Source organism: Delphinus delphis, chromosome 7 (assembly GCF_949987515.2).
Source record: "Delphinus delphis chromosome 7, mDelDel1.2, whole genome shotgun sequence".
Taxonomy (NCBI): domain Eukaryota; kingdom Metazoa; phylum Chordata; class Mammalia; order Artiodactyla; family Delphinidae; genus Delphinus; species Delphinus delphis.
In genome coordinates this window covers 8563182-8578459 of record NC_082689.1, presented here as the reverse complement: position 1 = coordinate 8578459, position 15278 = coordinate 8563182, and the positions used below count along the sequence as shown (strand labels likewise).

Genomic DNA, 15278 nt, shown 5'->3' with positions numbered 1-15278 from the left:
ACTGTAACACATTATGATGAGGCATTGAATTTTGTAAGATTTTACACCTGGACCTTGGGTAGAAAATAATTCCATATAAATTGTATTACCCAGGTTACTAAACTAGCCTTACTCTATAGAGATCTGAATCAAAATGGTATTGAGCTGGTTTTATATGAGCTGGTCTTCTTTTTTGTGTTTCTTTACTTTTACATAGCTCAGAGTGCCTAAACTACATTATATAGACTAGACTTCAGGTAAAAATCTGTTTGTCGGTGAGCCATTTCTATGACTCTGTTTCCTGGGTTAAGTAGACCAAAAGCTATCAATAAATATTTATTAAGTATCTGAAGTACTGCGCTGCTAATTCTAAATATTGAAAAGGAAACTTTCAGAGTAGGAAGTCTCCTTCCTGCCTTATTTTTCTTTAAACCTTTAATAGCATCCCTGAAAGGTAAAGAATTTATTGTTGTAGTTTCCGTTGTCCAGGTCTAACAGTAAGATATTCGCCAGGGTCCGTGACTTCCGTGAAGTTTCTTTTCTGATAGGCATTCGCACTACTATGTACTGTCACATGAAAGGTTTCCTGCTGACTCCCTGCAGGCTGTTTCATCCTAGGCGCCCACTGCAGACAGCGATGATTCAAGATGGCCTCATCTTCTGGCTGATTGACGTCTTGGAGGAGCCTGACTGCCTGTCAGACTACACGCTCGAGTACTCGGTGGCCCTGCTCATGAACCTCTGCCTCCGGAGCACAGGTCTCACTGTTGCCGTCCCCCTGCCCCTAGGCTCTGGAGTACCCACGAGCCTGATGTGATCTGCCTTCCGTTTCCCTCCCAGAAAACTCAAAACAGAAAAAGAGTGTGAAGCGTGTCCAGCTAGGTATAAAGCTATTGAATCCCTAAAGCCAAAATACCACTCTGGCCTTGGAAAGAATAATTTATACATATATGTATGTGTGTGTATGTATATATATATATATATATATATATATATATATATATACACACTGCATATATATGCAGTACCCACATTAAGAGGAGATTGAATTACATTATGTTTTTCTTCATATTCATTGCATTATTCAAAGGTAGGAAGTGAAGAATTATAATCTGTTTTACCTGAAGACAGAGAAGTATGTTCCCAAGATTCCACAGGATTAAGTTGATGACAGAGCAGTGACATTAAACCAGGCTTCCTGCTCTTAATCACAGTCGCCTTCCCCACTCCACCTCGTACAGACAGCGATTCCCATGTGACATCTTAGGTCATTTATGTCTTGATCAACAAAGGGAGTGATTTTAGCTTTCCTGCAGGTTCCATCCCACTTAAATGATCTGTTCCCTGGGATGGAAGAAGCTTCCTTGGAGAGGTGCCACGTCCGGCCCACGGCTGACCTCTGTCTGAGAAGGTGTTGAGAAGGTGTTGGGAGGTTACCTGGATAAATAGCTCAGGGTATTTGTTAGAAGCTCCTTCACCCTCAGACGCCTTGGAATCTGAACCACCTAACTGTGTGTTGTTGACTGACTAAATGACTAATCTTCTCTTTTAAAAACATAGCGTATGCAAATTTCCTAGCTTTAAAACATTTATCAGATTATAATCGGCTTTTCTTTATTATCATCAGTTTATTTGCAATGATTGTCATGATGATGTTTGGAATTCCTGAAATAGCTGGAGCATTTTTAAGTGATGGCCTGTGCACTTGGGAGGAGAGCATGGCCCTTTGACTCATCGTGCTTTCAGTGTAGTGAACAGCTCTGACCTCCTGAATAATAAGAACCGCCGCCACTTACTGAGCACTGGGAGTGTGCCGCCCTATACTGAGCTGCCGGGACTTCCCTGGCGGTCCAGTGTTTAAGACTCCGCGCTTCCAATGCAGGGGGCGCAGGTTTGATCCCTGGTCGGGGAACTAAGGTCCCACGTGCCGTGGCGCTCGGCCAAAAGAAGACAAAAAACTGATGCTGTCTTTCTGTCTCATGGTCCTGTCTCCTTTTCTCTATTGCTTTGGGAAACTTTAGTGTTCACATCCTGAGATACACTGAGCTACTTAAGTCTACATTGCCCTTTGAGGTGGACATTATAATCCCCAAGGGACCCCAGAGGAAGAAATTGGGCCCCAAGTCGGTGAAGTGACTCACCCAAGGTCACACAGCTCACAGGCAGAGGAGCCAAGGTTCATATTCAAGTCTGCCTGACCTGAAACTGTGCCTCTGAGTTTAGACATGTCCTGTTTTGTTTCTCTCTTTTTCTCCTAAAGGGAAGAACATGTGTGCCAAGGTGGCGGGCCTCGTGCTGAAAGTTCTTTCGGATCTGCTCGGCCATGAAAACCGCGAGGTACCCAGTCAGCGCCGTAAACCCCGGGCTTGGGGGAGGGTGGCCGGGGGTACTTGCTGCACTTGCCCTCTTCCAAGTATTTGTATAAGCTACGTCAGAGCTTTCATCATTTTTAAATTCTGGAACCCAGAGCAGGAGGCTGTTCCCTGGCTTCCCGTTTGTGAGCACAACTGCCATTCGCTGGCCTGTACTGCTCCCTCCCGGGGGTTATTTTTTCCTCCTGGTCATCTCCCCCTGCTTCACTCCTCCCCCCATGTTGACACTCCTCTGTTGGGTTTAATATATGTCCATGGACACGTATGTAACATGAAAATATATTTAATATTATGGGTGTGCTCAATTTGTATAAATAACATTGCCCTCTAGATCGCATCCTTTTCTTCCATTTTCACTGTCTCTTTAGGACCTTGCTCTGTTGCCTTCTGTACGCCTAGGTCCTTAACTCTCACTGCTGTACAGCAGCCCCTTGTTGGCAGCCCTGCCCTTTCACTTATCCAGTCCCCCAGGGGTGCCCTGTTTGCTTGCCTTCACCTCTCTGTGCCCCAGCCATCCTCGGTGGACGTGGCTGCACTTCCCCCTCAAGGGCCCGAGCCGGAGCTTCCCTGGGGCGTAGACACTCGTCACTGCTGGCCCCCCCCATATGTCAGTCTTGGGTCAGAGTCCTGCAGAACTGTCCGCGGGATGGCCGTCCTGGCTTCTGCTCTCATCCGTGTGGTGTTCTAGCCAATGGGAGGCAAGCCCTTTTTAAATAAAATAGAGGTCTGGATCAGCTAACACACGCTATGATTATTCTCTCCCCCGCTTTCTACAAATGCCTTTGTGGAAACCATGACATCACTTTGCACCTGAAGCCAAAACCTCCACAAAGATCTGCCCTCTTTAGCCGGCTCTTGATACACGTTAAGAGTCAAACAGAGAAAAAGCCAACAGGAGAAAAAGGACAAAGTGTATAAATGGACAGTTTACAGAACAGTAAATCTTGATGGTCTGTAAATATGAAAAGATCTTCAATTTTGCTAGTAGTCAGGGAAATGAAAATAAACACAACTATAGGATGTCTTCTCTTACCCATTAGATTAGCAGAAATGAAAAGTGGTAATAAATCCGGTTCTGGAAAAGGGTGGTGAGAAATGAGACCTCCCCCATTGCTGCGGAGGGTGTACGTAGCATGCAGTCCACTCGAAAGGGAAAGCCCATTTATCAAGCAGCTGCAATGTACCATGTCCTGTCTGGCTTGATGTTAGGGTTACTTATGTGCGTAAAACATGGGTCCTGTCCCTGAAGAGCTCATGGAGAGACATAAGTATAAGTTTAAAAATATACCAAATCCTGGGAGTTTGCTGGTGGCCTAGGGGTTAGGATTCTGGGCTTTCACTGCCATGGCCCAGGTTTAATCCCTGGTCAGGGAACTGAGATCCTGCAAGCCGCGCAGTGCAGCAGATAAATAAATAAATACTGAATCCAGTGCAGAAGCGGAGGGAGGTATGTACAGGGAGCAGAGCAGCCTGTCTGGGGGCTTAGGAAAGGCTTCCTCTGAGGTATGTCTGAGCTGAGTTTTATTTTTTAATTATTTATGTATTTATTTATGTATTTATTTATTTTTGGCCACACTGTGCGGCCTGTGGGATCTTAGTTCCTTGACCAGGGATTGAACCCGCACCCCTTGCATTGGAAACGTGGAGTCTTAACCGCTGGACTGCCAGGGAAGCCCCTGAGCTGAGTTTTAAAGGATGAACCATAGGTTTCCAGATAGACATATATGGGAAGAGCATTCCCAGCAAGATGAGCTGCTAGAACCAGGCCAGGGCATGTCACAGCGTGCCGTCGGGGGGGCAGGGGGCAGTCCCTTAAGTGGAATCTGTGTAGTGTGAATTCCAAGTGGCCGGAAGGAAGGAGCAGAGGAAGATGATATAGAGGCCAAACTTTGAAGGGCCCTGTGTCCTACAATAAGGAGTTAGGACTTTCCAGGTAGTTTCTACAGAAGGTTCCCGAGGTCGGGGGAGGGATGATTTGGCCCATGCTGTAGAATCTTGGCAATGATATGGGTTAAAGGGTGAACATAGAAGGCAGAGAGACCCTTTTGGAGGTCTCATGTAGCCTACGTCATGGCCGATGATGTCTGAACAAGGACTGTAGCGGCACCTATGGAAAAGATGGGTTCCCACTAAAGATGGCTTGGAGACCCAACATTGGAGGGTAAGAAGAGAGAGGAATCAGTGATGCCTCCAAAGGTTCTAGCCTGAGTCATCAGGATGACATTAATTCAGCAATGACATGTAACGGGAGTAAACTTTGGGAGAGAATGATGCCCTTGGTTTTGAACTCTTAGTTTTAGCTGTTGCCCTGGGCTGTGCCAGTGGAGATGTCTGTCATTTGGAGACCTGCATCCTGGAGCTCAGGGAGCTGTGAAGGTGGCAGTGCTCGCCAGCCAGGCTGTTCTCAAGGGTAGTGTGTGATGTCTGAGTTGTATGGTATTTGAGAACCTGAAAATGACTGTTTTTTCTCCCCTTAAAGATACAGCCGTATGTGAATGGAGCTCTGTACAGCATCCTTTCTATTCCATCCATTCGTGAAGAAGCAAGAGCAATGGTAAGAAAACGTGCTGTGGATTGGTCAGCTTCTGTCAGGGCCACGTTCAGAGGCTATTAGAATAAGGGGTTCCTGATGGGGCCCCAGGGAAGGGCTTCAGATAGCTTCTGAACTCCCTGAAATTGTATCCCAAATACATATTTGCAGTTTTCTGGGGAGAGAGTTTGTGGTTTTTATCAGATTCTCAAGGGATCCCAGCCGACAGGATTAAGAACCACAGCGTCGGAAGTTCCTAGAAGGTTTATTTTTTGGAAAGTTGTAGACATTTTTAAAAATTTAAGTGACTCATTTTAACTGGGGGCTTTGGGAATGCTTGTGGATTTCATAGTAGGAGAAACTTAGCAAGAAAATGATGAAACGGAGAAAATCATCACCCAAATTCACCTCCAGGCTTCCTGAAGGAATTGTAGCCGTGAGACCTGGGGCAATCAAAGCACTCCTCTAATCTGCAGGCATTCTGATAGCAACCAGCTGGAACAGATAAAACTGATAAAACTGTCTGGTTGGAAAAGAGTTAACTGAATATTTAATGTGTTTACTTTAGTGTTTATATTGGAAGCATAAAACAAACCTCAGGTGATTAGCATCTTTTGAGATGACCAACTTTTCTAGATCTAATCAAAACTATTGGAGTTTTGTCCTTTTTCCTTACGACATGTGAAACCGTGTGTGCGTATTAAATGCTTAGAATGAAGGGATTAAATATATTTCCATCATCAAAACACAGGCTAAATTCAGTTTGAGACCAATGAAGCATGTTCTTCCACTTGGCTTTGCTTACTTAGAAGAATTACTAAATCTTCTAATGGGTCATCTACAGTTACATCAGCAGTTATGCCAGAGACAAAAACTTATTTAAGATCCATTCTGTGTGGTCACGGTAAACAATGAAACTTAATTGCCTACTGCTTTTTTTTTTTTTTTTTTTTTGCCGTACGCGGGCCTCTCACTGTTGTGGCCTCTCCCGTTGTGGAGCACAGGCTCCGGATGCGCAGGCTCAGCGGCCATGGCTCATGGGCCCAGCCGCTCCGCGGCGTGTGGGATGTGGGATCTTCCCGGACCAGGGCACGAACCCGTGTCCCCTGCATCGGCAGGCGGACTCTCAACCACTGCGCCACCAGGGAAGCCCTGCCTACTGCTTTTAAAGAGAAAAAGAAATCTGCTTTTTCAATACAGAATAGGGGAAGATAAACTTGATTAAATTCTGCATTATGGTCATTCAGGTCAAAGAGAGGAATTGTCAACCAAGGCAGAGAACAAGGCAGAAAACATGTAGGTTGAAGAAAAAGAAAGAACAGAGGTGATGTGGAGTCCAGAAGCAAGAATGGCAGACATCCAGGGCACAGGGGTGGAGAAGGCGGACTTAAGGGCAGGAAGGGGACAGGCACCAAGTGGCGAAAAGAGACTCACTGTTGTCGGACACGAGGGGGGCGGCCCTTAGAGATCATCCAGGCCAGAGAGAAAAGAGATGGAAGAATGGGACAGCCTCAGAGCCCTGTGCAGCAATATCCTGAGGTCTCACACGCCTGTCATTGGAGCCCCAGAAGGAGAGGGGAGAGAGGGAATGGGCAGAAAAGGGTTGAATCAATAATGATGGAAAACATAAACATAATAATGAGGCATCTAGGAAATCCCCAAAGGTTTGGAAATTAAGCAGCACAGTTGAATTCGTTTTCTATTGCTGCATAAAAAATTACCCCAAAGTTTAATGGCTTATAAAAAAAAACTGCCTCAAAAAAAAAAAATGACTGCCTCACAGTTTCTATAGGACAGATGTTGGGGAGCAGATTAGCTGCGTGGTGCTGGCCAAGAGTCTCTCCTGTGATTTTAGTGAAGACTTCAGCCGGGGAGCCGAGGGCACAAGGATCCGCTTCCAAGCTTGCTCTCGTGCTGGCTGTTGTCTGGGGACCTCGTTTCCTTGCCAGGGGACTGCTGCATAGGGCTTCTCTCCACATGGCAGCTGGCTTCTCCCTGAGGGATCCTAGAGAGTCAGAGAGTGAGCAAGACAGCAGCCACAGTCTCCTCTATGACCCAATCTGAGAAGTGGTCACGGGACCGGCTCGGGTGCGGTGTGGGAGGGACGGCCCGGGAGCATGCGGTCCAGGCGGGGGGTTCGTCCATGGAGCCTGGCTGCCACTCGCTTCTAAGTTGCCTCTGGATCAAAGAAGTCGCAAGGGAAATTAGGGCTATTAATCTTTTGACATATATCACAAATGTTTCCCCAATTTTTCATTGGTGTTTTACTTATGGGGCTTTGGTTATATGACAGCTTTAATTATAGTTAAATCCATTAATATCTTCCTTTATAGTTTCTGACATAAGTTTCTAGACAGCCTCTGAATTACCGACTTTGAAAAGAAAACGTAGACCACTTAGATAGAGGTGTAAGTGGCATACGCTTCCCTCTGGCATTTTAACAGGGATCAAAGTCGTAAGCAAATGGAGGAAGCTTCTGGACACTTCACCTAAGTAGTTACCTACTTATCTGTAAGAGACGCCTCTAAAGGAGGATATGGCTTCAACAGAGTCTTTCTAAAACCCTGAGATTTCCTCTCATTTCACTCTTATCCTTGAAGAGGTTTTTAGATTGATGGAGGGTATTACATCCTTTTCCTTCGTTATATAACAGTAATAAAGGAAACCAGACAGTGAGGAGAACATTATCCATAATCTCACCGCCCTAACATCTGCTCACACGCAAAGCCAGGGAGGAGGTGACGGAACTGACGTTGAGACCGTGCCGGGTATGTGTCAGCACAGTCCTTTTGGAAGGAAGTTCAGCAGTGTATGTGATAAATTATGGAAACCTCCATATTTTGGATTCATTCATTTTCCTCTGGTCACTGATGCAGAGGAGAGCTCTGGGCATGACAGGGCTCAGTTCAATATCTTTATAATAGTGAAAAACCAGAACATAGATGTCTGGTAATAGAGGAATTGCTAATGAAATTGTGGTGCTTTTGCTCACAGTATTAGTAGCTATTGAAGATGATAATTAAGAAAAGCAGTATGAGACAGTATGGGAACTTCATTGTGTAATGAGGGATAAAAGCAGAATATGACATTATAATAACTCTGTTTGCAACTGTGTAAAACATTTGTGTGCTTGTGGAAAATGAGAGAGAATACATAAAAATTAGATTAGTACCAAATGCCACTATAGTGGTCTTAAAGTAATACCAACAATAAAAAAAAAAAAAAAGGAGAAAAAGATACATGCGTGCCCTGAGGCCCATTTAAACTTTAAGAGACCACCAAGGTCTGGGGCCGGAGAGCAGATGTGATCAAGAGGGCCACCCTCATGCTACCCCAGGGCCTCCTGCACCCAGGGCTGGAGTAATTGTCGGCCAGGAGCTCTTCCCTGGGATCGAAACCCCAGCCAAACATTGCGCCCTGGGCTGGAGCAGACCAGATGCTCTGTCAAGGCTCTCGGAGTCTCTGGGAGAACCAGGGAACCGGGCTCAGAAGCCACAGAGCCAGGAGAAATGCCCACACGCTCCACGGGGCTGCTCCAGTGATATCCCCACTGTGCCTTGCACCAATGCCCTGGGCCCAGGCTCACACCGCAATGCCAGAAACTCTGCTCTGCTGTCCCTGAAGGGCGGGATGCCGCCTGCCCAACCGTCACAAAGATGTGTGTTCCCCGTGTGCCTGATTCTTCACATTGCCCACTTCGGAATCAGTCTCACATGGGTGCATTTGATTGGCAGGACCTAGGTCATCTGCCTGCACCCTGGCTGAAGGGGGCCTGGGAATGCTAACATGCTGGCTGCGGCCTTGGGAAATGAACACGTTGTAGAGAAGCTCTTTTAAAAGTGTTCATCAGCTACAAGTGTAACGGTTGTCCATTACAGTTGGTAAGCCTGTCTGCTGTATTCCATGGCATCCCATCATGTGTGGGCCTTTCAAAATTAATGTGGAGGGCTTCCCTGGTGGCGCAGTGGTTAAGAATCCACCTGCCAATTCAGGGGGACATGGGTTCGAGCCCTGGTCCAGGAAGATCCCACGTGCCGCGGAACACCTAGGGCCGTGTGCCACAACTACTGAGCCTGCGCTCTAGAGCCCGTGCTCTGTAACAAGAGAAGCCTCCACAGTGAGAAGCCCGTGCACCGCAACGAAGAGTAGCCCCCCGCTCAGCGCAACTAAAGAAAGACTGCACGCAGTAACAAAGACCCAACGCAGCCAGAAATAAATAAATAAATAAATTTATTGAAAAAAAAAATTAGTGTGGAAATCTTACTGAGAGGATAAATTGATATGGCATTTTTAGAAAGCAATTTGACAATATGTATAACAGTCCTCAAAAATATTAATAGTCTTTGCCCAGTAATTCCACTTCTGAAGCTCCATACAAAAACGTGAACAAAGATTCATGTATGAAAATAGTCATCACAGCATTACTGATCATAGGAAAACAGGAGACAACCTAAAGGTTCTCCAAGGTTCTGTCCTAACCCTCTTCTCTTCTCACTCTGGGGCCACCGGGAACCTTGTTGGCTCCCTTGCTTCAGCTACCAGCTCTCTCTTCTGAGCCAGAAACCCCTACCAGACACAGCAAGCACAGTCTCAACCATTTCTTAAGCATCTCCTGTGTGCCAGTCGTCAGACTAGATGCTTTTTCTTTCTTTTTTTTAGGTATAATTATGAACAGTGAAATGCACAAGCCTTACATATACAGTTCAACGCATTTTGACAAATATACATATTTACATAACCAACACCCAATTATATCCTTTAAAGATCTCGTGTCCACTTGAGTTGCCATCCTTATTTTATAGTTGAGGAAAAAGGCTGGGAAGAGTTAAGTAATTTGACCAAGGTCACATAGCTAGTTTATGGGGAAACGAGAACTACAATCCAGATTTTACCTTTCTAGAAGGTAATGCTCTGCTTTAGGTGATGGGGACTCACCGTGTTCAAACGTGCACCGGGCGCTTCTGCTTTGATTCAGTTAGAGCTGTTGATTCCAAGCTGGCTACCTAAACAGGAGCTTACTGGCTCCGGTAACTGAAAAGTCCAGGCAGAAGCTTCCGGCGCAAGCCTCAGGCACAGCTCGATCAGGATTCGCGTGTCACTTGATCTGTTTCTCTACCAGCACCTCTGTACTCTGCTCCCTCTGCTTTGGGTTCAATATCAGATACACTTTCCCCTCGTGGGGGTAAGAAGGCCTCATCAGCTCCAACCATACATTCAAGTCCCACAGAAAAGAGGAAGGAGGAGAAATAGAGATTTATGGTCAAGTCAGCCTCTTACCTCTACATGTCCCTGGAATTCTGTTAGTCAGAATTGAAAACGCTGATGTCAGTGTTTTGTAGTAAATAATACACACTGTAATGACTTTGTAATTATTTTGATAGAAAAAGAACGATGGCTGTTTAAAAAGAGGTTCTATTTGTTCTTTGACTTCTCTGAACATGTGGTTTTACTTTTCAAAGACCATTTTTGGCCCTAAAATCCAGTGGGCAGTGTATAACTACAGGGAAAACATGGGAGCGAAACCACCTCCCCAAACAACATACTGCCAAAGCTCAAAGGAGGACTTACACAGTAAAATTTTACGATAGCTTTTTTAAAAATAAATGTGTTATGATTAGGTCAGATAGTCAACCAAGAATAAAGTAATTTCCTTGTGAATTGTAAAAACAACAAAAAGAATGTTTAGAACTGAGCAGAGGATTTTTATTGTGCGTATATCCCTTCCTCCTGAAAAAAAAGTTTTTTGGTTTTTGGTTTTTCTTGTTTGTTTAAATTAATTAATTTATTTACTTTTGGCTGCATTGGGTCTTCGTCGGGTTGTGCGGGCTTCTCATTGCAGTGGCTTCTCTTGTTGTGGAGCACGGGCTCTAGGCTCGAGGGCTTTAGTAGTTGTGGCTCTCAGGCTCTAGAGCGCAGGCTCAGTGGTTGTAGCACACAGGCTTAGTTGCTCCCCAGCATGTAGGATCTTCCCAGACCAGGGCTCGAACCCGTGTCCCCTGCATTTGCAGGCGGATTCTTAACCACTGCGCCACCTGGGAAGCCCTGGTGTTTTTTTTTGATTAGGTGAAACTACTCCATTGAAAAGTAGTTTCCCCCCAAAACTGAAATGTTAACTCTTACTCTCTCCAATGCTTCTAGGGAATGGAAGACATCCTTTGCTGCTTCATCAAAGAAGGCAATGCTGAAATGATCCGCCAGATTGAATTTATCATCAAGCAGCTTCATTCAGGTCTGTTTAAGGCAAGAATCTATTATGTATCCTTTGAATCTTTCGCATATGCTAGAAGGACACGTGGGCTTTCTTAGAGGGGCTTGTCATGTCTTAGAATTCATTCAAGAGGCCTTAAGGGAGGTGGGGAGACCCAAGTGAACCCACAAATGGAAGTTCAGCCAGGTAGCCAAGGCCACTTTGTCCCATGATCGATAGTCTCTCATCACACTTTTGGCTTATAGTCAACAAGAAGAGCTCAAAAGCAGTTGCAGAACCCTTCTCTAACTGGAAGTTCTCTTTATGTGGGCCTCCCCCTCCTAATTATTTCCCCCAGACCACTAGGGCGGCCGTCCCAGGGTCCGAGGGTCAGATAATGAAAACAGATGCCAATCTTTACGGCACCACTGTGGAAAAGGCCCTCGTCCTCCCACGTTCATTCGCTCCAGAAGAATTCATGTTGCCAACCAGCAACGTGGGAGGATGTGATCCCCTTCCTTCCATTACTGGGACCACCCACATCCCATAATAAGCAGGAAAGGAAGGTAAAGGAAGCCTCGGATGGGACCGGGTGGTGGGGACGCCCTTAGCTCTTTCTGTGGCCCCCTGATGCCTTGATCCTGACTTGTGCACAAGCCAGAGGCGCCTGGCACTGCCAGCATCCAGGGTCAAGCTCGTCACTTACGTCTTTCTGCACGCCCTTGTCCACATCACTGAAAGTCCAAGTGCACAGATTCTGTTCCTCACACGAACGCAGGTAAAAAATGAATCTCCTGATCTCTGATCCCAAGGCAGCAGCTTGACCAAGGCCGAGCAAAAGGGAAATGCCTGAAGCCCTTCACTGGAGGAAGCCCACAGGTGGCTCTCCCAGCTCCTGGCTCACAGCTAGGGCTGCACAGGGCAGTCACCTGGGGAGATTAGAAAACCCCCAAGGTAGCACCCCATGCCAATTAGATCAGAATCTCTGGAGGAGCCCCAGGTACGAATAGTGTTTAAAACTCCCAGGTGATTCCAGTGTGCAGCCCTGCCTCGGAGGGACACAGAAATGGAGAGGCAGAAGGAGGGGGTTAGAGGGCTCCCCATCAACAGGAGGTGGCCAGGAGAGCAGCCGGTGAGGTTAAACCTTGGCTGCCTTCAGGCTGGGGGCCCATTTCCACTTGAATGTCCTCCCCTTTGGTTTTTATGGAGCAAGTATAATTCATCCCGGATTCAGGTGGGGAAGGAACAGATGTGTATTTTCTGCAGCTACTGCATTTCTGACTTTGCACTTCCATTCTGCTAGGCGGGCATATTGAAAAAAATAATAAAAGGAAATAAAACCTAACCTTAGTCCTGACCAAGGTTACTCCCTAACCTTCTCTATGTAGGCCACAGTTTGGGAAGGCAGGGGAATGCTGGGAAAAGTTGTTGCCTATCTGCTCTGAGGTCGCTAGCTATGCCGAGACCTCCCTCCCAGGCCAGGAGTCCTCCGCAGCGTCAGGGTCAGGTTTGGGTTGGGAACCTTCAAGGCTGACTCTGTTTCAGTCGGTCTATCAAGACACACTCACCTCTATTTCCTTGTCAGTCTTCCCTCCTCCCAGGCAGCCAGAAAGCAGTGTGTCTTGTCTCTCTGGCCAAGAAAACATCTCTTCCTCTTACATAAAGCTGGCCCTTGGACCGGCACGCTAACGAATGTGAGGACGAGGGGTCAGTCTACGTTTCTGTAAGGGATGTGCTTTAGCAAGAAGTTGTCCTGCGCGGAGCCAAGGCCTTACAACCTTGTGTGTTCAGGACAGACGTGGGGTCTACCTGCTCAGCTCTGGAAGGTCCAGTTTCAATGGAGTGCCTACAGTGGTTCTTCTTCATTTCAAGCACAGAAGCTGTTCTGTATCCATAGGACAGTGGCAGGACTCCAGAGACGATTACCCAGGAGTCTGCTACTTTGAAGCAAAATTAGAAAGTCATTGAATATTTGGGTGGAGGACCAGATACATACACATAAATACCTTAGGACACCTGTCAACAGCTATCAAGGCAAAATGAATCTACAAGCATCATGCTTAAACCTAGAGGAGGGAGAGCTGGAGAGTTTCCATCCAGTCCAGTCTTCCTCCTCAAGGGGGAGTTGATAGCCGAGTGGGAGTTGTGAGACATTTACTGGTTTAAGATAGGTGAATCTTAAACTAGTAAATCTAGTTCTAGATTTAACAATCTTTTTTTTAAAGTATCGACTTTCTTGTTTTATTTTAGTGAACATGAAAACATGTACATGGGTTATCTTAATTCAAGTCCATCTCAATCCTCTAGCACTCGTTTTCTAGTGGAGTTTAAGGTCCTCAAGGACAAAAATTCCCATGTATTATAGAACTTTAACCCCACAGGAGGGGAAGGACTGCTCTGGCGAAGCCTAAGGGGAACTCCCGGCCTGGTGACGTGACAAGTGGAAGTGAATGGCCAGCAGCAGCAGGGAGTTTTGTCCGTGACTCCAGCGCTCAGCAAGGGGGACCGGCAGATACCAGCTGGTCGCCAAAGAGAGGACAGGGCGACCTGACTGGTCACTGGGCAGAGCAAGGCGGAGCTGGCTTTCCCGGAGGGCCCTCAGGAAAGAAGGGATGCTGGTAACTCAAGTGCCCTGTTGTTGGGCCCACAGCCCAGGGAGCAGTGTGGGAAGCAGGGCTCGTGTCTCCGTCCTCCCGGAGAGGAGGAGCTGAGGCTCGTAAGGGACTTGAGTTCACAGGACTGCACATTGTTCCGAAAGTAGGTTGAGTCTGAGCCCACAGGCTCAGGGGAGGGGGCAGTGTGGCTGGACTAGCCTGTGGCCTCATGAAATAGCTGAGATTCAAAAAAAAAAAAAAAGGCCTTTCCATATTTGAAGAAGAAAGGTTTAATTTACAATTGGTAAATATAGCAACCTCCTCACTGTGAAAGCCACTTACCAAAGGTGGGAAGGAGCAGTGCTGTTCAGGGGCTGGGAGGGCATAGAAGTTGGGTAATTAAGCTTCAGCCCAGATGCAGGTGACACAACACCCTCCAGTATGCAAAGTAGCTTCCACGACAACGGCACAGCCCACGGTAGGCCCGCGAGCCCTGTGAGTGACCTGCTGGCTTAGGTCCAGCCGGGTCAGTGGAGTCCTTCCCTTCAGAATGAGGGCTGCGTCAAGGACAACGGGAGTCCTGGCGTTTCTACAGATTCCCTTCTAGGAAATGGTTTTGGGGTTTGGTTAAGTCTAGGTGCATCTGCCGCCTTCCTAAGTGTGCTGGACAGTGTCTTTGGCGCCTTTGTTTCCTTCTGTCTTCCTATTTCCTGTTTGATCTCCTTTCCTCTTCTCTCCGGCTTTCTTTACTTTCATGTCATCTGTTCAAGCAATGAGTGATAATAAGGAAGGTGCTGAGCAGGTCAGGTGCTCTGGCCCCGGGGGCTCACAGGCTGCGTTTACCTGTCTCTGCAGCAGCTGAAGGAGTTTGTTGACCAAGGCTCCCAACTGTGGTTGCAGTTATTCATTGATTTTTTTCTTTGTAGAAGAGCTACTGGACGGTGTTCTTGAATCTGATGATGATGAAGATGAAGATGATGAAGTAAGTTAGAGGCTCTTGACACCACATAGAAAACTCCGGCCAACTATTCTGAGTCTCTTCCTCGCCTTGGAAAGTTAGTCCAGAAACGGAGCTTTCAGTCCCTGCTACGTTACTTCTCACAATTGTGTGGGTCAGCTAGAGCTCAGCTGGGTGGTTTTCTGCTGGTCTCTCTTGGGGTGTCAGTGGCTCTTCTCCACGTCTGAGCTGGCATCGCGGCTGCCACAGCCCCTCTCCACGTGGCCTGTAATCACTTAGTGGTCCATCCCGGGACTGCCTTATTGGTTGGGGGCCGGTCTCCAAGGGGAAAGAAGGGAAAGCTTCCAGTCCTTGTGTGGGCTCAGCAGCCTCAGAACATCACTTACGCTGCGTTCTGCTCGGGGCATGTGCCAAGACCAGACCAGTCGGGGGTGGGGGTGGGGGTGGGGGTGGCAGTTAGACTCCACCTACACGCGGCTGCAGGGTGGGAGGACTTGCGGGTGGCGTGTCTGGAGACTGTGGCCTCACCTTGGTGGGCTCGTTGCAGCCAGCATGGAGAGGCCACACTCTGTGGCACTTGGGTTGATGGGAGGCTGAAAGATGACCGGTCTTGCGCTGAGTCTTTTGCCCTGAAGGGGGCGTGAACCTCCCCTGTCTT

At 47.1% G+C, this 15278-nt stretch overlaps 1 protein-coding gene across 5 annotated transcripts in view; it reads left to right on the top strand.

The window, feature by feature from the left end:
- The window catches only part of ARMC9 (armadillo repeat containing 9), a 136749-nt gene that overhangs the window by 58572 nt on the left and 62899 nt on the right, over window positions 1-15278 (top strand). For 4 of the 5 annotated variants that reach the window (XM_069540832.1, XM_069540830.1, XM_069540833.1 and 1 more), the window contains exons 16-20: window positions 583-737; window positions 2240-2316; window positions 4831-4905; window positions 11020-11110; window positions 14589-14644. In XM_069540832.1, the coding sequence (XP_069396933.1) occupies window positions 583-737; window positions 2240-2316; window positions 4831-4905; window positions 11020-11110; window positions 14589-14644 (454 nt within the window). The remainder of the gene's footprint in view (window positions 1-582; window positions 738-2239; window positions 2317-4830; window positions 4906-11019; window positions 11111-14588; window positions 14645-15278) is intronic. The other variant, XM_069540831.1, reaches the window with a different exon arrangement.